At 36.8% G+C, this 25,395-nt stretch overlaps 1 protein-coding gene across 1 annotated transcript in view; it reads right to left on the bottom strand.

The window, feature by feature from the left end:
• The window catches only part of RYR3 (ryanodine receptor 3), a 579,223-nt gene that overhangs the window by 190,569 nt on the left and 363,259 nt on the right, over positions 1-25,395 (bottom strand). The window contains exons 40-47 of the mRNA XM_027869916.1: positions 24,679-24,793; positions 22,227-22,356; positions 20,515-20,618; positions 15,351-15,486; positions 11,039-11,219; positions 9,463-9,574; positions 5,682-5,802; positions 3,154-3,323 (exon numbers count right to left, since the gene is read on the bottom strand). Coding sequence (XP_027725717.1) covers positions 3,154-3,323; positions 5,682-5,802; positions 9,463-9,574; positions 11,039-11,219; positions 15,351-15,486; positions 20,515-20,618; positions 22,227-22,356; positions 24,679-24,793 — 1,069 coding nt within the window. The remainder of the gene's footprint in view (positions 1-3,153; positions 3,324-5,681; positions 5,803-9,462; positions 9,575-11,038; positions 11,220-15,350; positions 15,487-20,514; positions 20,619-22,226; positions 22,357-24,678; positions 24,794-25,395) is intronic.

The raw sequence follows: 25,395 nt of genomic DNA, 5'->3' as shown, positions 1-25,395 counted from the left end.
AGTGGGAAAAGTTCTGGTTCTAGAGTCAAAGGACTTGGGTTCAAATCAAATGTCTATCTGTGTTAACTTGGGCAAGTCACTTAACTTTCCCGGGCCTGTTTCCTGATTTGTAAAATGAGGAAGTTGCACTAGAGAGCCTCTAAGGTCTCTCCTTTGAAGGGCAACTAGGTGGTATGGTGAATAGAGTGCTGAGTTTGGAGTCAGAACTAAGTAAAAATCTGGCCTAAGATATGTATAAGATATAGCACCCTGGGCAAGTCATTTAACCTCTTTTTGCTTCACTTTCCTCAACTGTAAAATGATGAAAATAACAGCACCTACCTCTCATTGTTGTTTTGAGGATCAGCATTTGTAAAGTGCTTAGCAAAGTGCTTGGCACATAGAAAGTGCGTAACAAATATTTGTGTCCTTCATGCCTTCTCTAAAGATCCCTATGCTTAGGATTATCACAACTAATATGGTAAAATATAATTATCTAATATAAATTCATTATCTTTAGGATCACAGGCAAGAAGTGATATAAAAGATATGATGTAGGAAATTGTTGATTGGAAAAGCAGGTAAGCCTCGTGGTAAGAACAATACAAAAAAGACATAGCTTTCATGCCTTGATAGTATCCATTCAATGTTAAAAGACTGAGAGGAAGGCCTCCAGCCCATTAAGCAGATGCTCTTCGGTGGCTCTATGGAAGGACATATATAAGGATCCCATGGGATGAAAAGGTATAATTGGATTGTGATCTATACCAGCAGAGGAAGTAGCTCCATTAATGAGATCACGTATCCACTGAAGTTTGGTTTTGGAAACCACTGTCTTTGAACTGCAGAGACATTCCTGGTGACACCTATTATTGGTATAATTTTTGGCTCTAGCAACTGTCCTAAGAAAAAAAATAAACTCTTCAAACTTATCATTTTAATAAGATTATTAAAATGAGATAGGACAGAGCTTTGATTTTTAGCTTCTTGTAATTTCTTTATTATCAGAAATGAAATGCCATGGTTTGTTGACTGAGGAGTTCAAGATAGCACATTTCAATGTAGCACTGAGGTGTTTGGATAAGCACAATGTCTGAACAACAAATACTAGAAAAGCATGTGCTATTTGTTTGATCTATTACAAACTATATGCTTTCATCAGGCTTCAGGGGGTATTTACAAAATAATTTTTTAAGTCAAGAAATTCATTAAAAATGTTTAAAACATAAGTAGCTTCAGATGAAGCATTTTAATTATCCAATAGAATTTGCCAGCCTGAAGCACAATAAGCTGTATTGTACATTCTATGGGGTTCTATAAATACATCTTTACAAAATCCTATTCCCTTAGACCAACACCTTACACCATATTCCACAATACATTCTACATGGATATGTGACCTTAATATTAGAGCTCATACTATAAAAATATTAGAAGAGAAAGAGATGGTATATCTCTCACAGATATAGGTAGGAGACATATTCTTAACTAAACAAGAGATAGAGGCAATTATGAAAGATAAAACAGGTAACTTTACTTGAAACTGAAAAGCTTCTACATGGACAACATTAATATATCTAGGATAAAAAGGGAAGAGATCAGATGGGAAAAAAATCTTTATGAAATTTCTTTGATAAGGAGTTCAATATCCAAGATACATAAACAATAAATAAACAAAAATGCATACACAATGTGTATACGTGTGTGTGTGTGTGTGTGTGTGTGTGTGTATCTCAAACTAACAGCCATTCCCCAATAGATAAATGGTCAAAAGATGTGAACAAACTGTTCTTAAAAGAAGACCTGCAAAGTATTCACAACCACATGAAAAAATGTTCCAAATCACTAATAACAGGGAAAAGTAAATTGAAACAGCCCTGAAGTTTCACCCCACACCTTGCAAATTGGCAAAAATTACAAAAATGGCAAGTCATTGTTGGAGGAATTGTAGAAGGTTAGGCATACTAATACATTGTTGATGAAGCTGTGAAATAGTACAACCTTTTTGGAAAGCAATTTGGAATTATGCAAATAAAGTGACTAAAATGTTCATACCTTTTGAACCAGAGACTCCATTACTGGGATTATACACAAGGAAGCTATCAATAAGAAAAAAGTTCTCATATTCTCCAAAATATTTATAGTAGCACTTTTTGTGATAACTAAGAACTGGAAACAAAGTAGATGCCCATCAACTGGGAAATGACTAAACAAATTGTGATACATGAATGTAATAGAATATTACTGTGCTGTAAGAAATGGTTTTCAAGACAAATACAGAAAAACATACAAAGACCTACATAAACTGACTCAGAACAAAGTAAACAGTCAAGAAAACAATACACACAGTAATTACAAACATGTAAATGGAAGATCAAAAGTAAATATAACAAAATTATAAAGATCAAACAGGATTCAAATGTAAAGAGATGAGAGAATGCCCCCCCCCAGCCAATCCCTTCACAGAAGTAGGAGGTTCACAAGGGTTATACATTGCACATGTTTTCAGACATTTTTGGTGTATCGATCAGTTGTGCTGACTTTTTTTCTTCTCTAAAACTATTCATCAATGAGATGGCTTTTTGTGAGGGATACTTGACACAATGACAGTGATGTAACAAACAAAATATCAATAAAATTTATTTAAAATACTTATTATTACTATGTCACAGATATCTGTCAGAATTCTCCCTCATTCTCAGGCTGAGAATGGTACGAACTTTCTTTTTCTGGGTCACCAATTAAAATATAATTCATTCAGAGGCTAGGTCACTCTTTTTCTCAGTATGAGGAATTAAATTCCTTGAGCTTCAGCACAAGAAGCTGAAATCAATAGCAAATTGGCTATTCCTCTTTGGGTTTGAAAACAAGGAGACAGAATGTTTTAAGGCCAAAGATTGCTACTGGTCAAGCTTTTAAATAAGTACTTGTGAGATCTGGATTCTTGATTTTTCAGTTCAGCCTCTCTTTTGGGGGTGGCATACAGAAACCTCTCCATTTCTCAGTGTCTTAGTTTTTTGCATCTGTAAAAGGGAGCAAATATATACAAGGATGTGACAACACTATTATGTAAACAGAGGCACAATGCCCACGAAAAACAGCAAATACTGAATTGAACTCAGCTACCAAATATAATCATGGTAGAAAAACACAGTTCTTATTTTGGTAACTTACTGTGTCCAGAGAGGCTGATGCTCTTAAGTCAGGCAAAAATCCAACCTCCAGAAGATGAAGGAGGAAAGTTTGGTCCTCAATACCATACACACGGTCCAAGAACAGTACCATGGGTGCTTTGTGGTCAGGACAAAAGTTGGCAGCCATGTCTGGCTCATTCACTGACCCATCTGAGAAACAAGGAGAGAAATTTCATTGGCCCTTTAAAAATATCACAGTTATGGATGGCAGAAGTCAAAGCTGGCTTCTGGCTTTTTACCCTTCTAAATAAAGTAACTGGAGGATTTTAAAATGATATTGCTAAATCTTTCTTGCCAAAAAGTCAGGCTTTATAACAAGGTCTCTAATTAACCCTCATAATGTGATTGGAACAGAAGGTAAAGGGTTTGTCCAGGATTAGTGAAGAATCAAGAGGAAGAAACTATGATTTTAAAATCACTACTGTTTAGTAGATTGTAACACTGTTAGTGGAACTGCCCAATGTCACACAGCAAAGTCCAGGTCTATTGATTTCCTGGCCAGGTTCCATTTGATTCTGGCAGCCTCTCCTTAAGAAAATTCATTATTTGGCGTTTGCTGCTAAAACACCTGCTGTTTGAGTCCTACAGAAGATATTACCTAATTTGTGAGAAAGAACTCAAGTATTGATCACAGAGGTGAATGCTGGATCAAAATTTTTCATATATTATTGATTTGGTGTGTGGTTCCCTAAAGCCATATATCATGATGCTGAGAACTATGTACATAGAGGGAGAAGTAGCTTCTGATTGGCTGAGAGACACCTCTGAGTTCTGAGAGAGAACTTGAGAAAAATAATTAGGAGAAGCAAACATAAACTTTTGAAAGATGAATGAAAGCCACCCCTCCAATGTGCCCTCGATTCCTAGCACCTACAAATCTTGACTACTAAGAGATAGTCTTCTACCCACCTCCATATCATTCTCTCTTTTGTTGGCTGAGCTGAGATTTGGTCTCATCTATGAATAGATATTCTATCATGTGTCTATATGTATAAAATCTCTAATTTTTGTTTATTATTAACTTTGATGGGATTTACTAGCTTTCTGTGATTGTCTTTTATACAACCAGCATTTGAGAAGATGAGAGGGAATTAAGCTATCAAGAATAAGCTCGGTGTTGCTCTCCCCTTAAGAGTGATTAGGGATGGTAGTTTTTATTCTTTCTTTTATTTATTAATTTATTTTGCTCCTTTTTAAAATTATTTTTATATCATTAGATTACAGGTATTTGATATAAATAGACAGATATATTCCTAGCCTGATAGCTCTCTTGGAGATAGGTAAATGGAGAGTGAGCACCTAACCACTGTCTTCCTCTTGTTCCCCAAAAAGGTGGTAATTATAGCTTCCCTTGGTGATAGGGTGGACCAGATTCTTGTAGCTATCCTTGCTACATGTGAACCAGTATTATATTTATATTAGACAGGTAGACAACATATAATCTACACATAAAATGAATACAAAGTAATTTATAGGGTAGGAAGAAAGCCCTAACCATTGGGAAGATAAGGAAAATCCTCTAGCACAGAGGGGGTCAAAACCACACTGCTGAAGCATTGGGTTAAGCCCTAAACAGATTAAAGTATAACTGCGAAATGTTTAACAAAATAAATAAAAATAAAATAGAAGATAGATAATGTTAATATGTGATTTTCAAAGTCAACATGCAGCTAGTACGGCTTAGTGGCCCTCGTTTCTATTTGAGTTTGACATCATTGCTCTAGAAGGAGTTAACATGTGAGCTAAGCCTTGAAAAATGCTACCCAAATTGTAAACATAATGTCTGAGAAGGGCCAAGGAACTTTGAGGGAAGATGTATCGAAAATTAAACCATAAAAGCCAAATGAGGCATTATGCGTGAGGACACAACCTATTTTTGTATGATTTTTGACAGGGAAGGACATGGGACTATAGCACAGGCAAGAAGGGAGAGCTGACAGCTGATCTGTCTATATGCTGTCTGCCCTGAGATGTTTGCAGCTTATTTCCTAGAACACACATAGGCACTGGGAATGACCCTAGGGGACATTTTCTATCTCTCTTAACCCAGGAGTCTTATTAAAAATAGCCTGATATTCAGTGGGCAACGTCACCTTTATCCTAATGAAAGAGCTAGTAGCTGTTGATTTGGGGGGAAATTAGGGAAACGGAGATGTCATAAAATGACTGGATGTAAATTCATGTGAAACACCTAGTAGAGAAAGTATGAGAATTATAGGAACCCTTTCCCCTAGATTTTTCCCCTTTGTATTTCTGCCAACCAAGCAAATTTCTCAAGGGAAAGCCTTGAAGAAAAATTTAAGTGCTACTGTCAGATTATATGCTCACAAACTTTAAAAAAGTCCTAGAGGCAGCAGCTAGGATAGAGCACCAGCCCTGGATTCAGGAGGACCTGAGCTCAAATCTGGCCTCAGACACCTAACACTTACTAGTTGTGTGACCCTGGGCAAGTCACTTAACCCTACTGCCTAGCCAAAAAAAAAAAAAAAGTCCCTCTGATACCATTACCTTTGTTAAGTGTGGGAAGTTTCAAAGGGATACTGATAATCCCTACCAAATCTTCTGTGGGGACCAGGGAGCGAAGGATTGACCTGATTCGGATGGCTTCCCCTTTTCCTGTTTGGATAAGCTGTCAAAACAGAAACATGACAATAAGTTTAAATAAACATATTCCCTCCCCCCACTCCGTAATTTTGCCCCTATTTCCTATTTTGTATACACAGAACGAAGTCAAGGGATCAAACTGCTTTCTTCAAGGCATATATCGACATGCTACGCAATTACAACTTGACTTAGGATCACAGGCAAAAAGTTTTAATTGAATTGGATATGATGCTAGGGAGATATTAGGACTAAAAAACTAATTTGATTTACTTGTATCTACTAATCAGAAATTAGAATACAGAATTAAGGCACCAAATTTCATCTACAAATATGAGCTATAATGGGGGAACTGAATTAATATTTGAGTATTTTATGATTTGCAATGGGAGGTAGATATCCCATTCCCCCCCCACTAAGACATACAGATTTCTCAGAAATCATACAATCAACATTAACAAGACACTGACAACTCCACTACCATTGTCTATCTCCTGAGTATTATAGCTTTCATGGAACTTCAGGATCAATGAAGAGAGGTAGCTTCTCATGACGATAGCAAGTGCATGCACCTCCCATAGCCAAGTGATATCTGGGATGATTCTCTAATAAGGTAGGAGAATGAAGATGAGAGTGGGATCTGTTTAGGCTTGAACCCACAAAAGTGACCTGAATACACAGACCCTGCTTCAAATTTTGAGACATTAAGCTTTTTAATACTTCAGGATAAGCCTGAAACTTTGTGGAGGAAAACGTAGTTTGCTGAAGTGATAGCAGTAAGGAATGGTCTGTAAATGCTGAAAAGAATTGAGTGATATTTAATATTTGCCACTCAAAGAGTTCGAAGAACTTCACAGTGTTTTTCATTTTCATTTTTTTTAAAAGAAAGAAAAATAAAAGAAATACAAACAGTTTGAAACGGAGATGAGTGAATAATTTGTCCCAATTCATGCAGAGAAAGAACTAGGATTACAGAGCATGAATTTTGCTGCTCAGTACAATCCTCTGTCCTGCGGTGTTTTTCTTCCAACTATTGCACATCTCTTTATAAGGATAACAACAGCTCATTTTAAATAGCACTTTAAGGTTTTTAAAATCCTTTATCTCATTATCTTATCTTAACTTCAAATTTCTATGAAGTAGGTTCTATCATTATTCCCATTTTGCAGATTAGGAAAGTGAGCGGTGAGAGATTAAATTTACTTGCTCCTTATCACACAACTAGTAGATGTCTGAGGTGAAATTTGAACAAAAATATTTTTCATTCTAAGTTCAATGCACTACATCCTTTGCAACAATGTCTCTCATTTGAAAGGTCCCTCAGGCTCACAACCTAGGACTCATCCTTAACTCCTCACTATCTCTCATCCCCCATATCCAAATTGTTGCCAAGGCCTGTCAATTTCACCTCTGCAACAAGTAAATATCTTCTTTTTTCCTTTGACATTGCTACCACCCCACTGTAGATCATCATCACCTCATATCTGGATTATTGCAATAGCCTGCTGGTGGGTCTGCCTGACTCAAGTACCTCCCCACTCCAATCTATCCTCCATTTCCTAAAGCACAGGTCTGACAATGTCATTCTCCTATTCAGTAAACTTCAGTGGCTCTCTATCAACTCCAGGACTAAATACAAAACGCTCTATTTGGCATTCAAAATCCTTTATAATCTAGCCCCCTCCTACCTTTCCAGTCTTCTTGTACCTTACTTTTTTGGGGGGGCAAGGCAATTGGAGTTAAGTGACTTGCCCAGGGTCACGCAGCTAGTAAAGTGTCAAGTGTCTGGTCCGAGACCGCATTTGAACTCAGGTCCTCCTGCCTCCAGGGCCGGTGCTCTATCCACTGCGCTATACCTTACTTTCTGCTACGTGCTCTTTGACCCAGTAATAATGGCCTCTGGATTTTTCCAGTAATAAAACACTTTATCTCTTGGCTCCAGGCATTTTCTCTGGCTGTCCCCCAAGCGCAGAATGCTTTCCTTTCTCACCTCTGCCTATTCACTCCATTGGCTTCCTTCAAGTCCCAACTAAAATTCCATTTTTAATTGAAAGCCTTTCTTACCCCCTCTTAATTCTAGTGCCTTCTCTCTGTTCATTATTTTCTATTTATCCTCTACACAGCTTGCTTTGTATGTATTTGTTTGCATGTTGTCTCCCCCATTATATTGTAAATGCCTTGAAGACAAAAGCTGTCTTTTACCTCTTTTTGTGTCCCCAGCACTTAGCACAACGCTATGTAATAATGTTTTTTTTTTAAATTGGTTAATGGGGTCTGCTTTCCATGGATATTAAGTTGTATAAAGCACATCCTACTTCATGATGAAGAGGCATATTATCTTATTCTTACTTAAAATTTATTCCAATCCCCAGTCCAGAATTCTAAATTCCTTTGGAAAATCCTCTACAATAATTAGAATGTACAGGGGTAAAAGAGACAGGAAAGTAGGCACCTTGGCCCATAATGAGCAAGAAAACAATTCTAGAGAATCATCAAAAAGTTTCTCTCATTTAAAACTTATTCCCCCCCCCCTTTTTTTAGGCAATTGGGGTTAAGTGACTTGCCCAGGGTCACACAGTTAGTGTCAAGTGTTTGGTCTCAGGCCAAATTTGAACTCAGGTCCTCCTGACTTCAGGGCCAGTGCTCTATCCACCGAGCCACCTAGCTTTCCCTTATTTCCTCCCTTCTGCTCTAATGTTTTCTTTTTATTTCATATTGCCTCATATGCTCCCAAACTAAAAAACAAACCGATGAATGGGGGAGGGGTTAATTAGAGATTGCATCCCAGGGGAGTTTTTCAGACTTCCCATTTTGGTGATGGCAGGGAGAACTTCTCAACTTTTTAAGCTGAACAGCAAACATACACATATAAATGGTAGTTTCTCATTCTCAGAACAATAAGTCAAATTTATAATTAATGTAACACTCAACAGAGAAATTGAAGTAAAAAGCATACAATATGAAAAGTTAATTTCCTCTATGTATTCTAAGTTACTGAAGTTTATTTCTATGTTTTCCAATATTAAGTAAAGTAAGTACTAATACAACAAAGACTTATAGTTGTGTCAACCTGAAAGATTTTACTCCAGGTAATATTCAGTGCCTTCTAGCATTATTTCAAATTTTTGTGATAGATTTTTGAAATTGTGTCATCAAAGGATACATCTCAAAGAAAACCAAACAAAAACAAAGAAAAAACCAAACCGTATCCCAAAGTCCCAATCCCAAATAAAAAGAAGGCATCCTTGGTTGAGATATTCTGCAGAATCTCCTACTAAGAAATAACTAAATAAACTTATAAGGAGAAATTATTTCATGGTGGTGAAAACTACTTTCCATGATGAGATTGTTTCAATAGACAACATTTGTTACATTTTGCCAAAGCAAAGGCAAGATGAGGCATAATTCAGTGATGCTTTCCAAAAGAAAAAGTGTAGAAGAGATACTGAACAGATTATATTGAGAAACCACATAAAATATAGGGATATCTTACATACAGAAATCTCCCCAGAAAGCAACTAAATCAGGTAGTGGGAATGAAAACTACATTTGATTTTAACCATGGTTCTTTAGCCAAGAACCACAAGGAAAACATGTTAGCAAAATGCATAAAATACATTTAGAAAAAGTACATTGCTTCTCATTCAAGATTCTTGCAGTTAAATCTAATGGAACACCCACCACTTACATGCATTTCAGGTGCACAGCGGCCCAGCAGGTCTATGAGAGCTGAATAAAATGACATGATCGAATTGCCCATGTGTACAATTTCTTCCTCACTGTCATCTTCCTCTGAACTGCTGAGAGAAAATCAAATACAATGGAGGTGTAAGGCAGCCTGGGAAGCAATGGGCCATATTTTCTAAGTCAAAGGAATTAGGAAGTTTGATGAGTGCTTTCTATAAAAAAACAAAACAACCAAACCATTTACCATGTTACACCCAGGCAGGAGCCCATGCAAAGATATGCTAAGTTTTCAAGAATGCTTATCCAAACAGACACTAATTTCCAAATATCAGGAATGTAGGCAGAGTAATTATTTTTCATACAGTTCAAGAAATCTAAATATTTGTTTTTTTCTATATACGAACATATGCGGGCTTTGGGGGGAATCAGGTCTATCATTCTAGGTTCTCAAGGACATCAAGTTATAATAAATTTGAACTCTACCAAAACTACATATTCAAAAATCTGACCACCCAAGTAGTATAACATAGATTGTCCCCAAATCTCACACTAGCTGTTAATATCAGTTCTTTTCCCTTTTGTAGCAAAAAAAAAAAAAAAAAAAAGCCCTAGAGTCAAAGTCAGGACACTTGGATTCTAACCCCAACTCCAGTACTGACTAATTGTGTGACCTTTGTGGTAAGTCATTTCATCTTTCTAGTGGGCAATTCCTTATCTCTAAAATGAAGGGGTAGGAAAAATGATTTTTAAGGTTTTTCTCAATTCTGAAATTCTATGATTTTCAAAATTGTCTTTGAAGAAGAAGAAGAAACCAAAAGAGTTTCACTACTTTTTGGTTAATTGGCAAAGGAGGAAAGTGGTATTCCCACAGTCTGGACTAAGTTTTGATTAGCAGTAAAAAAGAAAGGACAGAAATGGAAGAAACAAAAAAAAAAGTGACTAATTCACTAACTACGTAATCAACCTCTGAAAATCAAGAATTTATATTAACAATAATTTCTCCTCAAATGGGGCTCAACACACTTATCTAATTAATTCTCATACTTCTGACATAGGAATTAATAATAGTTACATATTTTTTGTAGGTTGTAAGTAGAGGATGAAGCCCACAAACACAGTATGATTAACAAAACTGCCTTAGGTCATACAAATATTTAAATGGACTAACTTTGGTTTAGGTCATCTTGAAACAGAAATTATAAATTAGGAAGAGTGACCTCTAACTAAAACATTGTGAATGACTACATGCTCCTTAAAGTGACCTTCTCCACTCTAAGTCATGTAACTCATTCCAAGCAAGTGTAGTAGTAGGTGTAATGAAGAGTGGTTATGGAAGGAGAAGAGTGTTAGGCTTATTTGCAAGGCCCATTACCTGGGTCATCTCCCAGGACAGAAGAAGTGAACATGACTAAGTGATTTTAAAGTGTTTTCATTATATCACTGAAGGACCAACATTTTCCTAATTAGAATACAATTGATACTTCATAATTCATCAATTTTATTCATAGTATATAGGGGATCACTATACCAGTTCACAAGTTTTAAGTACTTACCAAAAGGCAATTCCATTTACTTACATTTCTTTCTTATATCCCTGAGAAGGAAGGTCGAGAGCTGGGTTCTCAGAGATTTTAATAGCTCCTTGCATAGCTGCCAACAGACCATTTCCTCCTTCACCCCTCAGAGCTGGTCCAAAGCACTCTGGACGTCTTATAAGAAGCTTGACAACAACACTAGCATTTTCTTCCACACTCTCACCTAAGGAAAATAAGCACCAGTCTCTACCTCATATAAAAGAATGACAGAGGAATTAGCTTCTAATTATTTGGTTTGGGGATATAAACTTTCATTAAATATGTAACTCACTATATTAAGAGGCTGTAATGACAGAGTGAAATTTGGTCTTTGTATAAAGCAATATGTCTGTTTATATAAAATCATCAGATTCAATGCATTGACAGAGCTCCATTACCTTGCGCTCAACTTAACTAAATTTTATACTTCCAAAGGCAAGAAATAGTTCGAACTACTAATTGGAAAAAAAAGAATATTAAGATGGTCTTTTTTTTTTTTTTAATTCAGTGAGGATTTGCTGAAAGGCAAGTAGTTGTAGCTCATATTGGTGGCTAAAAATCAACATCATGATAATGGCCATGCTTAGTTTCCAACCAAATATGATTGTTCAAATTTCATTAAAATATTTATTATTTCTTCTTTTATTGCAGATCCCTCCTTGTTCCTAATCTAAGGGCAAAATTACAGTGCTCTAAAAGGGTTTTTCTATTGCATTATAATAGAATTCTAGGCTACAACTATAGACTAAATATAAGATTCTCAAAGTCATTATTTTCTGGGTTGAACATAATCCAAAGATTCTTATAGAATAAAAATGAAATGGAAAAAGTTCTTTTAGAAACAATATTGATTAAGATGACTTAATGGATGCCCTATAAGTAATATTTGTAGTGAGTATTGACGGGGTTATGCGCCCATCATTCAGTTTCAGAAGCCAAGACCTTTGCCCCTTTTTGCCAAAAGGAATTTGGCTCCCATTTGTTGAAAACCCTTAAACTTTTAGATTCCTTACAGACTGCCTTTATTTCCCTTTGAAAGCCTTAGCCTTACCTTTTGATCTTATTCAGATGCACCTTTGTCCCTGGCCCTAAAAAGAACCTGGCTCCCCTTATTTTTCCCATTAGAATATCACATTCAAGATTCTTATTTAAAGTAATTGCGGCATAGTTTTGTCTGATCTAGACTTTAATTTCTTGGTACTTGAACTCTCTTTCTGGCTACTTTCAGTATTTTTTACCCTTTGACCTGGGTACACTAGATTTTGGCCACGACCCTCAGGATGTGAATGGTGGATTTCACAAAGTGTTTTCACTTTGCCATATGGTTCCAATATCTTTGGGTAGTTTTAGTGAAATATGGTGTTGAGGTTTTTGTTTGGTCCGTATTCTTGGGGAGAGCAATGATTTTAAACTGAACTCTCCTTGACATATTTTACTTTTTTTTTTTTTTAATGTGAGGCAATTGGGGTTAAGTGACTTGCTCAGGGTTACACAGCTAGTGAGTGTTATATGTCTGAGACCAAATTTCAACTCAGGTCCTCCTGACTCCAGGGCCTATGCTCTATTCACTGCACCACCTAGCTGCCTCTCGACATATTTCGCAGATCTAACTCAGTCTTTTGACATTTTTTCCCCATTATTTCTTGCCTCACAGAATTACTGAATTCTATTCACTAAATTTCATTTTTGATTTTTTTCAGGGAGTCCATTATTTGAACAAGTTTTTCCCCCAATTCAACAAACATTTATTAAGCACTGACTATGTGGAAGACAAGGATATATTTGTGACTGACCTCATGTCACCAGGATGGACATGGGAACTAGCATTTATATACTATCTACTATGTCCCAGGCACTGTGTTAAGCTCTTTTACAAATATTACCTCATTTAATCCTCACAATTACCTTGCCAGGTAGGTGCTGTTACTTTTCCATTTTTTCAGTTGAGGAAACTGAGGCAAAAAGATTAAGTGATCATTTCTGCCTGTTTCCTTGGTTAAGGTTTTCTATCTACTATTCTAAACTACTATTCTCTTTCCAATTCCCACCTCTCTACCCCCAATCTAATTTCCATTCTAATTTTAATTTAAAAGAATCTTTTGCTACATGTATTCCAGGTACTACTGGAGTCTTTGAGATCAAGGCATTCTTTTCTCTGAGGTTCTACCTGTACTTGCTGCAGAGTTATTCTCTTCTTCTGGGTTTTATACTCTAACTTTCTTAATTTCTTCATTGTGTTCAGTGTTTTCTTCTGTTTGCTCCTACCTCTCACCTCAGTTTCTGGATTGGGAATGTGTGATGGCCATATTCCGTCCTTTCTCACACTTAGTGGGCAGACCCTATTTGGTCCTGTCCTCTCTAACATCTTAAAGCTACTGAAGTTCCAGGGGAGTGACTGACACTAGATCCTGACTTGTGCTTCAATCTCAGGTTTATGCCTCAGTATCCTGGTGGTACAATAGCATACTGGCCTTGGCTTACCTTCTCTTTATATAATCTGTAATCAGGAGTAGGTTCTGTCCTGTGCTGAGACCCTAACAAGGAACTAGTCAGATATGGGGGATTATTCTGGCCTCAGTCTCCTGAAAGATCTTACTAGATGTGAAGCCAATTACTGAGTTTGGCTCTGTCTCTTGCTGTAGCTCTAAGTGTGCTAACACATGCACTACATTACCCCTCTGAATAATGACTTACAGGAATTCGCTTTCTCCTTTTTTTACTGCTCTGACAGGCCAGGGCTGAGATACTGCTAGTTTCAGTACCTGATCATTAGAACTTAAGCTAGCTTCAGCCTCCCTTGGAATAACTGAGCATACCTGAAGGCTTGTGGCCATTTTCTTGTGCAGTCTTGGATTGGATGGAAAAATTTACCACCATTTTTATTAGGCCTTATTGATCACTATTCTATTTCGCATTCTTTTAGATCTTAGCTGGCATGTGTATAGGAGACCTTTCACACTGCCATTAAAACAGAAGTCACCAAAGATTTATTTGTCAAATCAGATTTTTTTCTTGATCTTCGTCTTTCTCAGCCTCTATGAAGCAATGAAATGGTATATCACCCTCTCTTTTTGGAAACTCTCACATTTTAGAGTGTTTGTGACACTGTACTTTCCTGGTTCTCCTCCCACTTGTCTGATTGCTTCTTCTTAACCTACTTTACTAGTTCATCAATCATATAATCACCTTTAACTGTGTGGGTATGTATGGGGGAGGGATTTTTCAGGACTTTGTCCTTAGCCCACTTTTCTCTCTCCACATTCTCTTCTTGGTGACCTTTTCAGATCCAATGTGTTAAATATCACCTTTATGAGGATACCTCCTAAATCTAAATAACATCCTTAGCCTCTCCCTTGAGCTTCAGATACACATCTTCAACATCCTATTGGACATTTCAAATTGTGCTGTAAGAATCTCAAACTGAGTATGTACAAAACAGAATTCGTATCTTTTCCTCACACTTACCACTTCCGTATTTGTGTTAAGGGTGCTACCATCCTTCTAGTTGACCTCTGAACTTTCCATGTTCAAAACCCTAATGTTATCCATGACTCTACTCTCCCTCTTCCCACACATCCAAACAATTGCTAAATATTGTTGTTTCTACTACATGACATCTCTCACATCTATCTTGTTCTCTTTACTCACACAGCAAGCTGTTTCACTAACTGTATTTCCAGTCTCATGAACACATTATTCTCATCATACATAGCAAGGTTTAGTCAAACTGGTACTTGCTATTCCTCATGTACAACATTCCATGTCCTATATCGATGTTTTTGCATCAGCCATTCCATATGACTGGCACACTTTTCCTCCTCACCTCTGACCTTAACACCCCTTTACTCCTTTAGAACTCAGCTCAGATGCCACTTTTTACATGAAACCTTCCTGATACTTCTAGTAGGTAGCGCCCTCCCCACAACCTACCTTTTATTTATTTTGCATGTATTTTTATATTCTTAGGTACATACACTGTTTTGTCCAAGAGAATATAAGCTCCCTGAGGGAAGGGAATGTCTTTTCTTTGGGTTTTTTTTTTGGCCATTTTTATTTTTTTCACACTTATTTATTTTATTTTTAATTTATTGAATAAGACAAGCATTTCTATAACATAGTATAGTAAAAAAGATGATTGTACATGAAACTACAAATCTATTATGTACAACTTGATATTTATTTTAAATATGTAATAAAATTTCATGTAAATATCTTTTTTTTCCCTTTCCTCTCTCCCCCCTCTTCTTTGTTTTTCAATTGCCAATATTTGGCTTGGCATAGTTGTCTCTCAATAAACACTTGTTGATTGACTCACTGTTCACAAAGACAGCAAACCGTAGGAAGGACAAGTAACGCTCCCCTTCAATGGGATTCCAGCCAATGTCAGGATATCCCTTGGCCAGGAGCATAGGGCAGCTCTGTAGACCACAGCCTGCCAAGTATGTCACCACCTGTAAAGCATGATAGAATGGTAAATATGTATGTAGATGTATATTTGTTTCTAGGGAGTAATATAAATCCCTGTAGAAAATATAGGAAATAGAGAAATTTCTCCTTTCCATAGGCTAAGGAGAACCCAAGCATTCTAGATGTGAAATTCAATGTGTTTTAATCAGAGAGCCACAACTATTTTTGTTTCCAAGAAGAACTATTACTGATTTTAATCAAGGAATAGATGCTTTCAGTTACCTTGCATAAAAATATAAATGATATTCAGTTCTAACTGGGAAATAGAATAGATAGCTGTTTATTCAATAATCAGTTTCCTAGTCTCCCTCTGGGTCTAAGAAAGTAGGGCAAGGTAAGAAGAGGGATTCTGTACAGTAATATATAGAAGCTCAATTACCTCTTAATGGAACCTAAAGGAGCTGGTTTTGAGGGGCTCTACAAGGAATTCTATAGCTATCTATGTCATGATGACATTGTAATTGATTCACAAACATACTCACACTTTCTTCATTAACACCAGTCATCCACTGAAAGTTTGCACTATTCTCAGTTTGCAATATAAGGAACAGATCAAGCAGATTTTGTAGAACATGTCAGCCTGTGTGCTCTCTTATAACTTAATAGAAGCTTTGGTTACCAGGAACATATCTATAGAATCTCAGATCTGATATTGTGCAGATTTTAGACACTATGCCTTTGCTTGTCATACAGACATTATTACAATTCTGACTGAATTTTTTTGGAAGGAAACGAACAAAATAAGACTTTATTGCAAAAAACAACAAAACAAGGTATAACATTATAGGGAGGACTTTTTAACTCCCCCTCCCATTTTTTCCTGTCAAGATTCCCACCAAAAGGAGATTTTAAAATCTTCATAGAATTTGCAAGTTTTCTAGGCATTTCCCAGGCTTCTTCTGATTGCTTCTTAACACCATGAAAAAATTAATAAAGTATAAGTTAACTCTAGAAGTTATTAGTAAGTTATCCAGTCACTCTTTCAAGTAGTCTCATCCTAAACTGCTCTTATTTTTATCCTTATGATCAGCAACAAGAGCAACATCTTCTTGTTTCTTGGGATGTTCTGGGGAAAACTTGTCAGAGGATTATCGTGAAATCTAGTCATTCAACTGACTGAAATCCATGCAATCACAGAAGTACTAAATGCCCATAGCTTAAAGTGACCATAAAGTGATCCAATATACTTATTTTAATAATGAGGAAATTGGGGCAATCAGGGGGTGCTGTGGATACAGCACCGGCCCTGGAATCAAGAGAATCTGAATTCAAACCTGGCCTCAGACACCTGACACTTACTAGCTGTGTGACCCTGGGCAAGTCACTTTATCCTGATTGCCTCACATAATAATGATGATGATAATGATGATGACAATGATGATGATGATGATAATGAAATTGAGCCCAGAAAGATTAAGTAACTTTACTAAAACAAAACCAAGTCTTCAGACTCCAAGTTTAAAGCTTTTTGCAAGGCTGATTCCTGTTAGAGGAAAAACTACTATTTAAAAAGGCAGAGGGAAATTAGTCCTCTATGATAATTTGAAATATAGCTTCAACTCTCCATTGCTATGGTGCCAGGTAGTTTCTAGGGCTACCAGCTGCTGCTGATACCATTCCAGGTTTTCATTTTCAACCCAGTAAATCTGCATTTTTCTCCAACATATGGACTGAATGGTTGTTGTTCTTAGTGCTTGAAGAGGACCAAAATGATATCACGATTTTGGGGTCAAGGTACAGTGTCTGACTGTGGCTGATCAAACCAATAAGAGCTTGAAAGCCTCTACCACACATTGGGCACAAGTAGTCCACATGAACATTTGGAGTGGGGATGTGTCTAAATTTATGCATCTCATGTTTCTTTTGAGCTACTGTAATTCTGCTTTGCTCATGAAGCAAAGAATCTTCTTTGTTGTGGGTATACCATGCTGAGTGGTCCTGTGCCAGTGTCTCCCAAGTCTCACAATCAATTCCAAAATTCTTCAGAGACTTTGATAGTGTCCTTAATCACTTCTTCTGACCTCTGTGTGAGCACTTGCTTTGTGTGAGTTCTCTGTAAAATAGTATTTTAGGTTAACATATTTTTGGCATTCAAACAATATGGCCAGCCCATCAGAGTTGCACTCTGTAGTAGAGTATGAATGCATGGAATTCAGCTCCACAAAGGACCTCAGTGTCAAGTACCTTATCTTGCCAGGTAATCTTCAGAATCTTTCTAAAACAATTCAAATGGAAGCTATTCAGTTTCCTGGCATGGCACTGATATATTGTCCAGGTTTCACAGGCATTCAGCAATGAGGTCAGCACAACAGCTCTGTAGACTTTCAGTTTGGTAGGCAGCTCAATACCTCTTCTCTCTCACACTTTTCTTTGGAATCTCCCAAACGCTGAGCTTGCTCTGGCAATGCATGTGTCAACCTCACCATCAATGTGTACATCTCTGGAAAGTATATTGCCATGGCAGGTGAACTTATTCACAGCATTCATAATTTCTCCATTTACTATAACCGATGGTTCCACATATGGATGGTGTTATGCTGGCTAGTTGAAAACCTCTGGTTTCTTGGTGTTAATTGTTAGAACTGGTCCATATCCTTCCATCTCAGCCTCTGAGGCTACACTGAGCACACAATCACCTGCTAAGAAAAAGTTTAGCACCAACTTCTTTTCTTTTTTTTATTAATTTATTTTGATTTATCAACAATCACTTCCATATGCTTTTGAGTTTACAATTTTTCTCCCACTTCCTCCCTACTACCTTCCCCAAGATGGCACACAATCTGATATAGGCTATACATATACATCCTATTAAACATTTTTGCATTAGTGATGTTGTAAGTAAGAATTAGAACCAATAAGAGGAACCACCAGAAAGAGGAAATAAAACTCAACAGAAGAGAAAAAAAAATAGGAAACAGTATACTTTGATCTGCATTCAAATTCCATAGTTCTTTCTTTGGATGTGAATAGCAATTTCCATCACGAGGCTTTTGGAGATGTCTTAGATTCTTGTATTGCTGGGAAGGGTTAAGTTTATCAATATTAGTCATCACACAACGTGGCTATTATTGTATACGATGTTCTCTTGGTTCTGCTCACATCACTCAGCATCAGACCATATATGTCTTTCCAGGTTTCTCTGAAGTCAACCTGTTTCATCCTTTCTTATATTACAATAGTATTCCATTACATTCATATACCACAACTTACTCAGCCATTCCCCAAGTGATGGGCATCCTCTCAATTTCCAATTCTTTGCCACCACAAAAAGAGCTGCTATGAATATTTTTGTACATGTGGGTCCTTTTTCCATTTGTACGATCTCTTTGGGATATAGCCCTAGAAGTGCTATTGCTGGGTCAAAGGGCATGCACATTTTTATAGTCCTTTGGGCACCAACTTCCTTTCGAGTGAAATAATTTACCATCAGTGTGGTAGCTGACCTTGATGCCATTTTTGATCTCATTGAAGGTGTCTGAAAACATTGGTAAAAGGCATTGGAGCAAGCACACAGCCCTGCTTCCCTTCACTGGTGACTGGGAAAGTGAGCATCATCCATTATCCAGACCCCATGCAAGAATGACATTGTGGAACTATTCTGACTTGTTGCAGGAGTGTGGAGGTCCTGGGTTTTCTAACATATATTTTCCAAGGGGCTGCCTAGGTCCTGGGCACATTGTAAGAATTTTCTGGTTTTTTTTGGCACAGCGTCATTTCAAAGGCTAAACTGAGGTTATGGGCAACACTCTATATCTGTGATAAATACTTTGTTTAAAGATCTATTACTAATTGCTTTTTTTCGGGTGAGAAGAGGAAATATGAATTGTTATCTCTCTACTAGCACTACTGGTGACCAGAAAAATCTAAGTTATTGATTTCCTTTTAGATTTATGTACAGTAGAGTTTGACTAAGGTTAAATCCTTTAAGAATACACACTGTGGAGAAGCACAGCTTGTAAACAATAAATAATATACATTGGTTGTAGGAACTTTTATAACAATCTGAGTCAAAAAATGTCATTCGGCTCTCTGTATGTAAGGTCTAGAGGACTTGCCTTTAATATATTGCCCTTATTGTCCAAATTCCTCTTTCTCCCCAGCTAAGAGCTTATATTTGTCACTTTAAAAGGGCAAAGGCTGATGCATGGGTCAATTATTTTCTTAAAAGGAATTACCTGGATTCCTAGCCCCATCTCCTAAAATACTACTTGATACAATAATTTCTGATGAAAGCTGGAAATTTAATGTTAATAATTTATAGCAAAAAGTGAAGTTAACTGATGCCTTTATTCCATTAGCCAGATAGCTCATTTGATTAGATTTAGTTTAATTGATTAGTTTAATCTTATAGCCAAAGACTGCTGCTTTAACTCTAGTTAATCCTTTAGCAAATGCCACTGGTCACAACAGAAGAAAGGGGAAAAGACAGACTATATCTCTGCAATATTATTTACATCAGAGGAAAAATAACTTAAAATACATGAATGTCAGTGCCATATTTCTACACATGTATAAATCACATTTATATAGGTATATGTTATCCATATACTTATTTTGAATAAAAATATCTGTCTAATCTTCCCTATATTAATCTACCAATTCTTTAAGAGCAGGTAACTTATCATTTCTTAGTTGACAGCTCAGTGTTATTTACCCAAATACGTATACGAGAAGTGCTTTTTGGCTAGATTTATATATTCAAATTCACAAATATGTATGATACGTGCAGTTAGAAAAATAACATAGAGTCAGAATTACAATATCATCATTATTATATCATTACTATCACATTTTTCTTTTGAGACTGCTTAGATACATGGCTTTCTGATAGGAACTCTCTTCAGTTGACTTTTCATTCATTCACACATACTGAATATTCAGTAAGTGCTTACTATGTGCTAAGTGCTTAGGATACCAAGACAAAAGTGAAAACATCTCCATGCTCAAGGATTTTAAGTTCTACTTTCCTTGCCTTTGTTGCATAAATCACATTACCCTATAAGAGTGATTACCTTCTCAAGGTCTGGCTCCTCCAAGCCCAGTGCCAGTTCATTGTTGTCCATGACTGATGAGGCTGCGACATCAAGTGGGGTAGAACCCCTCATTGCTGGAGAGGCTGCAGAAAGACATGAAAGAACAAAGAAGCAACACAACATCGTCCTAAAGGCTTCTGTAGGTGGGAGAGAATAACAGGTACACTGGAATCTAGGTTAATGGTCTATTTCATACTAATGGGCATTATCTTCCATTTGTCTGAGAATGGCAATTTGTCTCAGAATGGCAATTTGAATAGGATTTTAGAGGCTGAAATAAGCCAAAATCAGGAGGTGGGAGGTTGGCACTCTTCTTCCTTTTCATCATCCTAAGTTGAATATGGAGGAAATGTATGATTTTAATAACTGTAAATAAGAATGCTTCTACTGATATAAAGGGTCCCCATTGTTTAAAGTCCTCCCCCAGCAGGAAATTTCATAGAAACCCCATTCAGTGACCACCATTATTGTCCCCATTTTACAGATGCAGAAACTGAGGTATGGAGATGTCATTCTTGGTATAGTTGGAGAATGGTAGCAATCAAGTATTCTGTATCCTAACATATCATTTGACCTATAAGTCCTATTAATTTTGGAGAACATAGTGTTGTTGCTTTCCATATTTAAAAATCTCCCAAGGTCTGCGGATTGTTTTGCTTTATTCTTAGGCTGAAATAAATGAGAAAATTTCTGTCTCTAGTAAATAATGTCAGACAAAATCATATTGCAAACTAGTACAGGACATTAGTGTTTTAGGAAGAAAATGCTGAATTAATTCATTTGGTAAACAGAAATTTGAATTACATATGTATATGCAGCGATGTACATGTATACACAATTAATACATTTTATTTATATCATCTCATGGAAGTAACCCTTCAGAGGTTATGCCAGTGGAGCATAATCTTTGGTAGGTTCCACCACATTGAAAAGTTTTAAATAAAGACCATGAATAGACTATGTGTCTGTCATTCAAGGACCAGCCCAGCTAAATTTGGAGAAGCTCATTCAGCAGAAGTTACAATGGTAGACTAACCACAGTAACTCATGAAGACCACCTGTTAAGGTATTAGTAGGTTATCATCTGTGTTGGTAGGAGTTCCTACATTAATGGAATCATGGATCCTCGAAATAATGAAGCACATAAAACAAATAAAAATATGCTATCATTTATATATGAAAATTGTTTGAGACACTGCTTTCCAATAGAAGTGATGGATTTACTGAGGTCTAATCACACCCTCTCTCTATTCCAGTGTGATTAATAACTAAAAACATACATTTGTAAGCTGGCAGGATGGGGACAGAAATGTATTCCATGGCCATGGAACAGAGAAAAGGCTATCTTGTTAACAGATTGAACCTTTCACACTGTCATTATTATCATCATGCTTTATCCAATTGAGTAGGGCATGTCACATGTGTACTGCCCTGACTGGACAACTTATAAAATATGTGTCATTGGTCCCAAGGGGGATGGGTTGAAATAGGAAGAAAGGATCCATGCAGATCTATGTCTACTTCTAGAAAAAATAATACGTAGCATCAGTAACATCATGTTTGAACAGGAAGTGAAAAGTGCACATATGAACAGAAAAAGAAAGGACACATTTATATTTTCTTTTAGATCATGAATAATGTCTCCTTTAAAAAATACAAGACATAACATTTCTTTATCTAACATTACATACCTAGGCCAAAACTGCTATTTTCAAGTAGGTAGCTTAGATGCTCAAACATAGCTTTTTGATTTTGTCTGCTAATTCGGCAAAAATAGCAAAGGAATCGGCAACAGCTAGCAACCATCTTTGGAAAAGCAATCTGAAAAGTGAATCAAAGAAAGTAATTAATCAATATCTGCTAGAGGTTGTCACTAAATTTGTTATAAAATACTGACCATAAATAATCTTAAGACATAGCTCTTACAAGCAGAAAGTAGCTCAGAGATGTATCCCTATATTCTCATCTCATCCCTTTGGTTTACATCACCCCAGGGAGCATCAGGCAAGTTGTTTATCCAGATGAGGGTTATTAGAGCTGAGAGCTAAATATAGTTTTTAAGAACATCTTCTCTCCAAAGGAAATCCAAACCAAACATTTTTTGTCTAGCCCAGCTGCCCTCTTATTCCCTGGAGATGATGTGATATGGTATAGCTGCAGTCTTTTTCCTAGATGGAAATAAAGTATGAATGCATTCTAAAGGAAGCTTTAGGGAAAGTAGAAGAGGTGGTAAGTTATTGTGCTCATATGCAAGGACATAAGACATCAGAGTAAAGATTGTGAAAATTAACAAGCTATTCACTGAGTACTATGCCTTTTACTGACTCATGAGTCTTTTTCAATTATTCCAGCCAATAATAAAATATACCCTTCTGTTAAATAATTATGGTACTAGGATCTATACCAGGAAAAATCAGGAATTTACTGTAACTAGTCTTGTACTGTTTGCTTTTGCTTCATGTATATTATTAATCTCATATTTCCAAAGAGATTGACTTGAGCACTTATACTTTTATATGCCATACGTTGTACTGATTTAACCAGCAGCTTTTGTAAAGAGTAGATACTCAAATGTTTATTGATTATAGGTTTCCAGTCTGGGTTCCCTTCACTAGTTTTCCTCAAAGGGCTGTGGGAAGACCAGAATAGCTGACTGGGTCTTGATTTCCCTCTTTTAAATTAAGGATGAAGCACTTTAAGAATGAACAAGTTACTAATCCCAATAGGCTGACATTGAGATAGACTGCTCCAGAGAACATTAAGGCATCTTCTAAGGGACTTACTAGAAAGATCAGACTTTGAGAGTTGGAACAAGTCCAGTTGAAATGGAGTACTCAGCTTAGCTTCTGCCTGATTTTTAATTCCTCACTCCTTAGAGATTTTATATAGGATATTACCAATCACTGGAAGTCTGAAGCCCCTGAATGCTGGCCTTGGAAATTTGCTTGGTCTACTAAATAGAGGTGGCCCTACTGAGAATCCAAGCTGAGTAGTACTGAGTTATCCTGCATACTCATTTCCTTCTACAAAAGAGAAACAGATTTCCTTGATAACAGATGCTCCTTCTAACTGCAGGACATTTACCAGGTAGTGGGCCATAAAGTCTGATTTGATTAGAAATGCTAGACATATAGGAGAGGTACACAATCCAGGGGGAATGGGAATTAGAATCATCAAGATCTCTTTTCAAACAGTTAAGAATTACTTATACTAGGATGAATTAGAGGTTGAGAAGAACCAGCCTATAGAGAAGGAGAAGGAAACATTAGCGAGCTAATCTAGCACAGTAATGTGTCTAAGGGAACTCTTTGGGCTTTCACAGGATTGGTGGTCATAGATTCTCTAGACCCTTCAATATCTATGTCAGTGTTTTCTGTATGGTATACATTTGGTAAGTTTTTATTGAGGTGGAACTGAATTAAATACTCAGCTAGGCTAGTAGCAATTGTGTGTGACTATACCGTGACCTCTGATTTAGCCAGGCATCATTCAGTTCTCTACCTGCCCCTGTCATATCCAAATTTTATAAAGTTAGAATAACTGAGATAATAGCTAAAAAGCTGCCACCACACTAAAGAAACTATGGCAGTTAAACTTGGGGTAGGAAAAAGAGGCAAGCAGCACCAAAGCACAACAAGCTTGAGAACTAGATCTTTCCTTCTCTCCCCTACTTTAAGGCTAAATGGAAGCAACATATAAAAGTAGAGAGAAGCAGAACTGCTTTCTTGTTGGCTGCTTTGGATAATGCTGGCCCACTGCATGGTAGCAGTGATCCTTTTTCAAGCTGGTGAATCTTTTCCTGATGGAGCAGTGCAGCTTTGAGGACCCGTTATTTCTGAGTATTTTCTCTGCATGTTTCTATGTTTATCTGTGTTGTGTGTCCTTAGAGAATCTTAGTAGGCTAAGCAGGACATGCTACACGTTGCATACATTCAAATAACAATGAAAGTTTTGCACTGATCAATCTGTATCACCATGTTAATGGTAGCTGAGTTCTTGACAACGCCTTCTAAGACTTTCTCTATTCTCTCAAGGATGCTTTTGTCAGAGCTTGGGGAACTTGCCAATGTGTTAATTCTGGGGACATCCATTTCATTGCTCTCTATCATGAGGCAAATGATGATAAAACTCTCCTTGTAATACCTGAGATTTCTCTCCTCCAAGAACATTCACCATCACCTCCATTACAGTCTCATGCATGCCCAGGACTCTCATGAGGTTGGGATGTTGGTAAAAAACTTTGTTATTCATTATATCCCTAGGATAAAGAGTAGAAAAGAGCTTTACCCATTTTGCCATCAATACTACTGTGTTACACTATACGTCTCTGTTCACTGAAAGGCCTGTAGGTACAAAAGACTGTGAACCATTTCATTCTACTGAGCTATCTGGGATAGTGAAACTACTACTCTGACTTTACAAATGAAACTGGGGCTCACTAATGTAATTTGCTAGAGGTCACAAAGTAAGAGTCAGAATTGGAATCTGAGCCCAGTTTTCCTGATTCCAAGTTGTGTTCTTTTCATTATACCATGCTGCTCTTTGGCATAATTTGACATTAAAAACCAAAATTCACAAAGGAAGAGGCATGGGTGAATCGCAGCTCTTTAATCTTTTTTTTTTTCAGTCAAAGGTTTATTAGAACATTTGTCATATTGGGCAGACTCTTAAGGAATGTGAACATTAGTGAGCTATTGGCTAGATTACAAAAATCTGAGCCTTTAGCTAGATTTTAAGAATCTGAGCAGTGGCTAGATTATAAGAATCTGAGCATCTTAATGGAGACAAGATGGACCTTATATACAGAAAGACTATGGGAGGGATCTAGGAGTGGCCAAGTAGTCTATGAGGTAAAAATTT

The sequence above is a fragment of the Vombatus ursinus genome, unplaced genomic scaffold (assembly GCF_900497805.2).
Source record: "Vombatus ursinus unplaced genomic scaffold, bare-nosed wombat genome assembly UNPS02014794.1, whole genome shotgun sequence".
Lineage (NCBI taxonomy): Eukaryota > Metazoa > Chordata > Mammalia > Diprotodontia > Vombatidae > Vombatus > Vombatus ursinus.
Note: the sequence above shows the minus strand (reverse complement) of the source record. Positions and strands in the feature narration are given on the sequence as shown.